Source organism: Oxyura jamaicensis, chromosome 1 (genome assembly GCF_011077185.1).
Source record: "Oxyura jamaicensis isolate SHBP4307 breed ruddy duck chromosome 1, BPBGC_Ojam_1.0, whole genome shotgun sequence".
Classification (NCBI taxonomy): domain Eukaryota; kingdom Metazoa; phylum Chordata; class Aves; order Anseriformes; family Anatidae; genus Oxyura; species Oxyura jamaicensis.
Window position 1 is genome coordinate 37,352,067 of NC_048893.1, and position 10,089 is coordinate 37,362,155.

A 10,089-nucleotide genomic window follows, 5' to 3' on the forward strand; every position below is an offset into this window, starting at 1 on the left:
AGTGACAGTGCCGTACCAGAGGGCACGACATCAGCTCTGCTTCACAGAAGGGTTTCTGTGGGTTTCTTCAGAAATGCTGCTGCTTTCTGAAAGCTCACTGATGGCCACATCTCTTGCTCTGTGTGGATCTTCACTCTCTTCTCATCTGAAGCACGAAGGCCCTGTAGCCCAGTGGCTGGGATGGCTGCTGGACAGAAAGCACAGCTGCTTCTTGACAACTTCTGTAAAATGGCTGAGTTGAGAAAGAACAGGGAATCCTGATCAAAACCAGACAGCTCAGAAACATCACAATAAAATGTAATTCAATATAAAAGTTGTATGTTACTATTGCATTTTTGAGACTTTTTTTTTTTTTTTTTTTTTTTTTTTTTTTTTCATTTTAAACCAAGGATTAGAATAGAAATCCTGCTGCTTTCTCAGAGCCAAAGCTCTGCACACAGCTGTAGGATTATTCCCAGCTCAGCCTTTGCTGAGAATGGCTTTTGTAGACAAATTTTGGAGGTAAGTTTGAAAAAGCAAAACATGTATTTCAAAATCCATAAAAAGTGAAATCTACATTTATTAATTTTAAGGCTCTCATGCCTCTCTTTAGTTAACTTGACATAGTAAGTCAAGGAACTTAAAGGAACAATTTTTTAAAAATGTCTTTACTCATGCTGAGAATTACTTGGTACACATTTATTTAAATTCTGTGACAGGCATTTAGGCCCCTTCTGTGCTTGTGTTTGTTCTTTTTTTTTTTCTTTCCTTTACTGGAACATCAGTACTAGAGCGGGTGATGACTCCTTATTTTGCATGTCGTTGCCATTCATTCTTTGTAGCACGCTTTCAAAAGATTCAAAAAGTCTCATAAGCAAGTTGTAGGCTCAGTGCTGAGCCTCCTCCTAGAGGGCTAATGGGCTTTGCTTTGCCACTTGTCAGATCAGAGACTCTTTTTGACACCACTACTTTTCTGCCAGGTGACACGAACCCAGATGCCAGGCAGGGGTGGGAACGGTGAACCTCAGGAAACTCTTGGGTAAATCGACCCAAGCGAGTGCTTCCAAACATCCTGCTGAAACATGCACAGCAGAGCCTCAGCTAGAAACAACCTCAGCAGCTGTGTGATGGGAGAAAAACACTGGCTGTTTATTACTGTGTTGCAGACTCATCTTTTTGACTTAGAAGATGTTTTTTGTTATTTTTTTGGGTGGCAATCACACAGTTCAGACCAGAACTCACACATAAATGGAGAATTCATCTTCAGTTTTTTGGGGATGGCTTCTTACAACCCGACCAAACATCCACGTGCTGAGTCCTGTTGAAATGTCTCCATGTAAAAGTGAAACACGTGTATATATTTGTGCCTTGTACACTTCTGGGCTACTAAAGCAAGCTTGAAAAGCAGCTTACACTCTTTGCCATGCTAACAGGAGCCAAACTTCCCCTTTTTATTATATTTATGTGAAAGAAACTAAAGATTGTTGGTAAAATGTATTTTTGGTCTAGACTGTGTCCTGGTTATCAGTGCCCAGCTTCGCTGAGCACCAATATTTACGCAATCCAGCAGTCGCTCTGAGAACAAATTCATCAACTTGCTGCCAAAGCTCTGACCTCCTGTAATTGATTGACCTGGCGAACGGCCCTCTGCTAGTGACGAGGTATAAAAAAGAGAATTCCAAGTAAATGAGTGTCATTGGACTCGGAGCTGGCTGAAGACATGAGGGTGATACTGCTGGCTGTGGTTTACATCCCCTTCGCTGTGGCTGTGGAACGGTAAGAGCTCGTGTCTCAGCTGGCTGCCTGGGGTGACCCATGCTCAGTGCTACCTGAGGTCTCTGAAAAGATACCAAGGAAAAATAGTGTATGAGAACTCTAGAAAGGAGATCCAGCTAGACTTTGTGTATTTCTTTTATTTGCATAGAGTCCCGCTCATTCGATTCAAATCTATCAAGAAACAACTTAAAGAAAAGGGAGAATTAGAAGAATTCTGGAAGAATCACCACCCCGATATTTTTGCTCGGAGGTACCTGCATTGCTTCCCTGCAGATATTACTCTATCGGTAGGAACCGCTTCAGAAAGGCTGTATGATTACATGAATGTAAGTACGGTTATGGTAATGCAATCATACGAACTCTGTTCTGTTGAAGGCAGATTTTTTCCCCCAGCACATTTGAAATCAAGTCTCTCAAAGAAATTGTAGAACTTGAGATGGGAGGCTCATTTTAAATACTAGATCATCAAAAAATAGTGTACTACTTTGCAAAATACAAAATAGATAGATCTAGGTTAGCATGGGACCTGGGCAAGAAAGCTGATGTAATCTAGCAGTGGTAGTCCTCTGACAAGTTTAATTTTTGGCTGGATCTCTATTGGTCTTCAGTGGGTCTCCAAAAAAATGTGGAATTTTTCTCTCTATCTTTGCGTTTTATAAAATCCCCCAAATCTCATTTATTTGATCACATGGGGTAATAAATCAGTGATAACAGAGGCCCATGTAGAATTTTTATTTTTCTGTGTTTGCTATTTTGTTGTTTTTTTTGACCAAAGTGACATAGAGCTGTTTTACTTAACAGATTAATCAATAAATGTTTGATATAGTGAGGAATAGCATCCTGCTCTATTGCTGTTACATGGCACACATGCTTGCATTCTGGTTATCTCATTCATGTAAACTCTGGGGTCAGAAACTATATTCAGTGTATTAATTAACAAGCATGCACTTGAAGATACATATTCAAATATTTGTATCGCTACAAACGACTTGGCACTGGGTAGTGCTTTTCTATCTCCCTTTGAATTCCAGAAATGCTTCTTCCTAAAAATAGGTCTCTTAATGCTGAAGTGCTCTTTCATGGCCAGATATGGGCACTTAGACACTTGCAGGCTGGATGTTGATAAGCTCTTCACTTCAGCATTCACGTGCCCGCAGATTATCTTCAGCTGATGTCCAAGGGCAGTCAGTGATTCCTTTATCCTCCGGATGAACTTTGCTCACTACATCAGATCCAACCTGTGGAATAGAGTTCATTTTTCCTTTGAAAAGTGAAAGCCAGCCCCAGAAATGGTTTCCCTCCTGGCAGAGGCAATGTGTGCTCACGTTTAGATGAACTGGCACTGCAGAACTCGAGGAGGTGCCGCACCGTGCGCCAGGGCCCGTCTGCTCCTCAGCAGCAGCTGCCGGGGGAGCAGCGCGGGGCTGACTACTTTGTCCCCCCCCCAGGCACAATATTACGGAGTTGTGAGCGTGGGCACACCGCCTCAGAGGTTCACCGTGGTGTTTGACACCGGCTCGTCCAATTTTTGGGTCCCTTCTGCCTATTGCATCAGCGAAGCATGCCGTAAGAAAACCTTTTACCATCCCTCGCGCTCCTCATGTTCTGGGTAGATTGGCTGCAGCCGAGCACAAACATAACTGGCAATTTGTTTATTTTTATATTTATGCCACCTGTGAGCAAAATTTGGGAAAAGTCCAAAAGGTTGCTCTCTGAAATTGTCGGGATTTTGGGAGGGGAGGGTCTGGGACAGCTCCGAAGGCCTCCCTCGTCCCGCCAGCTTGCTCCTGCACTGCTGCCGCCCGGCCTCTCTCTGCACCATGCATGAAAGCCAAATCTGCCTCGCCTGCATCTCGGCCAGTTCTGTACAGGGGAGTGGGTGAGTGGCCAGGACCTTCTCTCGGGGCACAGGTATCGTCTGTTCTGTGCAGGGGTGCACCAGAAATTCAAGTCCTTTCTGTCGGACTCGTATGAGCACGGCGGGGAAGCCTTCTCCCTGCAGTACGGCACCGGAGAGCTGCTGGGCATCGCTGCCAAGGACACGCTGCAGGTGAGCATCCAGCCGGGAGGGGTGTCAGCCTGCAGGGCAACACCAGGCTACTCAGGCTCTCTGCACTATGTATAATAAATGTAACAAATTAATCAAAATGGACCTGAAACATCTCTAATTCCTTGGAACCGATGGTGCCCTTACTTCTGCTTGTTCTTTTTTAATGCTGGACAGATCAGTAACATCTCCATCAAGGGACAGGACTTTGGCGAGTCTGTGTTCGAGCCAGGAACAACCTTTGCCCTTGCCCACTTCGATGGTGTGCTGGGCTTGGGATACCCCTCCTTAGCAGTGGGCAATGCTCTGCCCGTGTTTGACAGCATCATGAACCAGAAGCTGGTGGAGGAGCCGGTCTTCTCCTTCTATCTGAAAAGGTCAGTCTTAAATTGACAGTGCCAAACGAGAAGCAAATGTACTCTGGTTGTTGATGGAGACAACAGTGCAGCTGTATAAGTCTTCCATTCCAGAAAGTAATTTCCCTTTTTTTTTTTTTTTTTTTTTTTTTTTTTTTTTTTTTAAATGGAATGAAAGGGAAAACTGTGTTGGGAGGGGATTATCAGTTTTTGGACAGACAGTTCTTCTTGCTGGAGCTGGCCATAGACAAAAGAAAAGTTCCCAGCTCAGACTTGAAGCGTTCTGAGCTGCTGGAGGTTTCCTTATTGCCAGAGGAGATGAAGAGAAATGCAGTGCTACACCCAAGTGGCCACATTTCAGAACAGAAATGTTCCCTAATCTGAACCTAGCTGTAACTCCACCAATTTATCTAGAGTTTATTCTGAGGTGAGAGCAGTAACTGGCTCAACCTGCTCCTAGTGCCTGCCTTCAGCCCTTGGCAGCCTGCAGTAACTTTTTTGAGATTGCTTGGAGGCTCCGAACCGGGATATATTCAGTTACAATTTGGAAGTAATCAGGTTCAGACATCCATACCTGAATTTAGAAAGGTCTGTGGTTTGTCCTTTGCTTTTTAAGTGTAATCTTGTTGGTGTACGCTGACATACTCCCATGTCCCTGCTAACGTGTGTTCTGCTTCCAGAGGAGATGACACTGAGAATGGTGGTGAGCTGATCCTGGGGGGGATAGACCATTCCCTCTACAAAGGCTCAATTCACTGGGTCCCAGTCACCGAGAAAAGCTACTGGCAAATACATCTGAACAAGTATGTATGTTTGTGTGAAATATGTGGTGAAATTCACCTCCCCAGGTAAAGCACACAGAGGCAAAAACACCTAGCAATACAGATGCAGGAGGACTTACCTGGCTGCAGAGTTTCACCTTTGAGGCCCTCAAAGGGGGTGCTTAACAGGATGGGTCTGAGGATTACTGGCTCTCCAAATCTGCTGTGACAAGGGTAGCTGGTCTCTGGGAGAGCATTTTAAAATGTTTTAAAATGATTCACCAATGTCCAAATTGACTCTTGGTGGACTATTCAGTGAAGTGGATGTGAAACCAGGAAACTGAATCCAGCTCTAGGTCCTGTTCTCATCTTTCCACGGTCAAAGTAGTTGGTGTCCCTTTGCTTGTGCTTCATAAAAAACACGAGGATACACACCTCATCTTGGGTGGGGACAAGTTCATCAGCAGGCAGCAAATGGTTGGGGCTGCAGGAGTCCGGAGAGAGAGAGAAGTGGGCCCACAAATGAGAAGTCTTCCTAATGCTACTTGCTTTCTTTAATTTTCTTTTAATGACATTCTTGACTTTTAAGATTGGGAAAGCTTGGTATCTGGTTTTAACTGCAGTCTGTACTTCTGTTAGCAATGATGTGTTGCTCCAGTCCCAGTGTGACAGTCACGATTTGTTTAAAGATGCTTTGTTTTTTGCTTGCAGTATAAAAATCCAGGGCCAGGTGGCATTTTGCTCCCATGGTTGTGAAGCCATCGTTGATTCAGGCACTTCTCTCATCACCGGCCCCTCTTCACAAATCAGGAAACTCCAGGAGTATATTGGGGCAAGTCCATCACATACTGGAGAGGTAAGCGCTATGCAGCCAGAGAAGAGACAGAGAAGAAGAGAAACTGGTATTTGGTGCAAAGAGCTTATAGGGTGGAAAATAACTGAAGTAATGGATCAGAAAAGTCAGAAAAGGCCCACACCTGCAGTCCTTGGCTCCCCACACCCCTTTCTGGAGGTGTTGCATCAGCTGAGGTGCTCGAGGTGGGGCTGGTCACAGGGATGTCTCTGTGCTGCCCGTCGTATCCTCTTGGTGTTAATTTTCTGCTCCCTGGCAATATCTAAAGTACCGAGGTAATGAGCCTGAGATGACTAAACTGACCCATCTCCAGGGAGGGGACAGCTTATTTTTGCAGTGCATTACTGCTGGTCTTTTGCTGACTCCCACAGTTAATACTACCTTACTGTGGCTCCAGGACATACAGTTCTTGTTAACTTCGCTGACTCAAAATTGCACTTTGGAGAAAATTAAGAGTGTTACTTTTGCCCAGTGCACCGGGCAAAGATGAGAGAGAAAGTAAGCTTCCAATCTGCCTCCCTTTGAAAGAGGAAGGCCTGGAGTTACTTCTGTTTAACTTATGAGGCTTCTGACTTCTTTTTCAATGAAATGTTAAATTTTGTTTCCATTCAAATTTTCAGATACATGTTAAGTTTGTTTGATAACAAGTTATAATGGTACATACTCATGGACATAGATAAAATATGTATTTCCAAAGCAGTTATATTAATATAATATAAACAAGAAGCAAGTCCTTGCTGTATACAGTTATCTACTCCAATGCTGAAGTAATAGCACTTAGCTGGCATCTCAGATGCTGCAAAATGGAACCTGAAAGCAATACTTTATGTGACTGTTTTTGTGGCAATGACGGACAGGCTAAGTATACTGGCTCAAATGTATCCTGGTGTAAGTGGGTGCATCTGTCAATGATTTTACCAGAACTTTTATCTCTTTCCAGCAAGGATTAATTTGCTCTGAACATACTAGCTATGTAAATGAATTATGTCTTGCTTCTCACATCCTACAAACCATTGTATTGGCTCTGTTACCCTTATCCTCTGTATCCCATGGTTTATTTTATACTAATGGTCTGACACCTGCTAGGTATACAAAAGATTTAGGACTCAGTTTTCTTTAAGCAGACTTAACAACAAAAACCAAAGTAGATTCTTCCTTATAGGAAGCCCCTAAAACAAGGACTTTAAACTATACAGTTTGCAGCAAAGATCCCTCTGGGGCTTGGAGCATTCTGCAGTGCCAGTTGTTTCATAAAATAGCTAGAAAGACCAGGAAACAATCTGCTCTGTTACTGTAAGTGAATGTATTATTTATAGAAATTAATGGACATGTCAGAGTTTAATTCTTATTCTGTTCTTTAAATCCCACTCCAGGGCACAGTAGAGTATAAAGTGCTATGTTCCTCATGGGCTTTCTGGATAGGTTCTTTTTTTTCTCTCTAAAACTGTGATATTACTGGAGAGAGTGCATGGTACCCAGTCCCAGCCAGGGCATTGGAGGAGTTTTGCTCAGCAGACCTTGCTTATTTCTTCTTCACTGGGGACAAACATCTTGGTTTTGCTTCCAAATTGTAAGGGAGAACATCAGAGTACCCCTTTACCCCTTTGGAGCTTGCAATGATTTTCATCTTCCCTAAGTCCCCGGGGGCATTGGTGCCAGTGATCTAGGCTGCTAGACTGGTTTGACCCAGTGCGAGACCTGCAAAGCTGGAGGGCAGTGTTGGGCTGTAAGTCAGCCTGATTTTGTTTCTCTGTGGTAGCTTCATGATCAGCTGCAGCAAAAAGCTCGAATGCAAAGGACAGTGTTTCATAAAAGCCAAACCAATCACATGTCAACCAGTGTGTTGCTCACAGTTTCTTGTAGACTGCAGAAGAATGTCCAGCTTGCCCCACATCAGCTTCACCATCGGGCACCACGAGTACAAGCTGACAGCAGAGCAATACGTCGTGAAGGTGCGTATCCTCCCAGCTCCTGGCTCCCAGCTCCCAAGCTGGGGCTGGAAGAGACACTGCAAGGAAATGTGCTTTCCCTTCCAGGAGTCTATCGATGACCAAACCTTCTGCATGAGCGGCTTTCAGTCTCTTGACATCACCACTCGCTCTGGCCCGCTCTGGATTTTAGGAGATGTCTTTATGTCCGCCTTTTACTGCATTTTTGACCGCGGGAATGACAGAGTGGGATTTGCAAAAGCTGCTCATAGGAAGGATTATTACTGAGTTGCAGTAACATTTATTCTTCCTCAACCTGAATGCTGATGTCATGATCTTCAGCAGACCTGTGAAAAAAGACTGTAACTGAAACTCTGAACCAGAATGTAGCCACCCCTCCCCAAGATTTAAGGGTTTGGGATGATCCTTGTCCCAGATTACATAGTTTGGTTCAATCTCTATATTTACAACCAAGACATATTTTCTTCCTGAATAACTGATGAACGCCACAGCTCTCTAAATGAAGAGAGCTCATCACAGCTCATCGCACAGACCTGCAAGAGGGCATGAAGGATAAAAATACTTAACGGTGCAGGACCAACAAGATGGCAGTTAAGAATGGGGTGAAACTAAACCTAGTCTGATCTGTTCAGGGTACTGTTGCTTCTTCTTGTGTCCTGTTTCCACCTCATTTCCCAATGACTTTATTTTCTTCATTATGTTCCTAGTTTTGACAACCTTGTTTCCTTCTATATAAATTCTCTTTATATAGGCTTGCTCCAACCATTTTATATGAAGAGTTGGACTGATTCCTGAGTGATCACCATGCTTTCCCCTACCCTTGTAGACAACTTCCTCTCAAACCTGCTTTTCCCCTGGGTTTGTTCTCTCTTGACTCTTCTTCTCTTTGGGGTCTTAGTGTTCAGTGTTGCCTGACACCTCTGCCCTTTGGCGGTTCAGGGAGCTAGGAGCAGCATCTATCTTCATTGCAAAAAATGGATCGCAGTCCATGCAAGGGGAGCTGTTGAGCTTTCTACAGATGATTGAGCCAAAGAAGATCCACCTGAATGATACCCACTGAGATACTTGTTTTGGTTGTTAAAACCAATGCTGCCCCTGTTCATGTGAATAAAATTTCACCAAGCAAAATTCTGCTTTCCACTCAACACTGCCTTGTTTTTCATTTTCTTGCAGTGGTTTCTGCACTGCCAGGGCTGCCTGTGCCGAGGGAGATGAGAGGGTCAACAGCAATTACATTGCCAGTTTGCTTGGTGTCCTGGTGTGGGGAGATGGGATGTGTTGGGGCTGCTCTTCTGTCCCTAAAGCTGAACAATGTCTGTGTGTGGAAAGCTCTGGGCAAGTTTACTGGGCTGGTGGAAGAGGCCATGACTTGAAGGCCTGGACATGAAGGATCAAGTCCTCTCCATCAGGCCCAAATGGCACCTTATCTCCCACCTCCTCTCACAACTAGGCCTGATGTGAGGTGAGGGATGTCAGGAGGCAGCAGTGGTGGCAGACATGGCCAGTGTCCCTGGGCTGCATCTGTGGTGGCTCTCGGGCAACCCCAGCCCTGAGCATCGGGCACCTCCCTGGGGACATGGGCCCATGGTTTGGGATCATCTGGGTGGAGGCCGTGGCTGAGCAGGGCCATGGGACACTGGGGACAGGCTCTGCTTCAGCATCCCTGAGGCAGTGACTGATGGCCTCAGTTGCCACGTGTCTGGATGTGGTCAACAGAGCCAGCGCTCTGCCCATTGCAGGCCTTGGCAGAGTTACCATCATGGGGTCTTAGGTTTTAAGGCTTCAGTTGTAAGACTCAGTAAATATAAACAAAGATAGGTGGTTTGTGTGTTGGTATCTCTGAAATATTGATCCTGCCTTCAGGTGTGGAGTGCTTTCTCTCTCTGGTGCATGTTTTCACAGCTCTGTATTTGCAACTACATCGTGTTAGACATCTGGTATCACAGCTATCAACCTGCAGCAACAACAACTCATCTGCCATTTGTTTCTTTTTACAGAAAAGATTAAACTGTATGAAGTTACCATTTATTTCAGGATTATGTTGTCTTATCCTCTCTTTATCCAGATCATTCTTAAAGAACAGAGTGACCATAAGCAAACTCCTTTGTCTAGAAAACTTCTTTTTCAGGGTGTGTGTATGTGTGTGATATACGAAGGCAAACAAACATCTATGAACATGTATCACTCATTTAATAGCAGCTGGGTATTTCTGTTTTCCTGTTACACAGCTGACTTACCGTTCTGGTACATTTCCATTATTTCCAAAATACATACATATTCCTCAAACAGGAAATTGCAGGAAGAGTTAGAGATCTATTATTTATGACTGAGAATTCTCAGGGTGGTAGGATGTGTCCCTGCAGTGTGA

General features: G+C 44.3%; 1 protein-coding gene across 1 annotated transcript; it reads left to right on the forward strand.

The window, feature by feature from the left end:
• The first annotated feature begins 1,595 nt into the window (after positions 1 to 1,595).
• LOC118172227 (cathepsin E-like) lies at positions 1,596 to 8,866 on the forward strand. The gene is made up of 9 exons (XM_035335997.1): positions 1,596 to 1,755; positions 1,904 to 2,081; positions 3,204 to 3,321; positions 3,687 to 3,805; positions 3,980 to 4,179; positions 4,839 to 4,961; positions 5,631 to 5,775; positions 7,626 to 7,724; positions 7,809 to 8,866. Exons 1-9 carry the CDS (start codon positions 1,700 to 1,702, stop codon positions 7,986 to 7,988), a joined length of 1,218 nt encoding a protein of 405 aa, XP_035191888.1. The 5' UTR covers positions 1,596 to 1,699; the 3' UTR covers positions 7,989 to 8,866.
• The last annotated feature ends 1,223 nt before the right edge of the window (positions 8,867 to 10,089 follow it).

Excerpts from the sequence above, each read along its gene's own strand:
- LOC118172227 (XM_035335997.1), top strand. The coding sequence starts at position 1,700 with ATGAGGGTGATACTGCTGGCTGTGGTTTACATCCCCTTCGCTGTGGCT. Across the intron at positions 4,962-5,630 it reads TGGCAAATACATCTGAACAA|TATAAAAATCCAGGGCCAGG; the intron begins GTATGTATGTTT and ends TTTTGCTTGCAG. Across the intron at positions 7,725-7,808 it reads CAGAGCAATACGTCGTGAAG|GAGTCTATCGATGACCAAAC; the intron begins GTGCGTATCCTC and ends TTTCCCTTCCAG.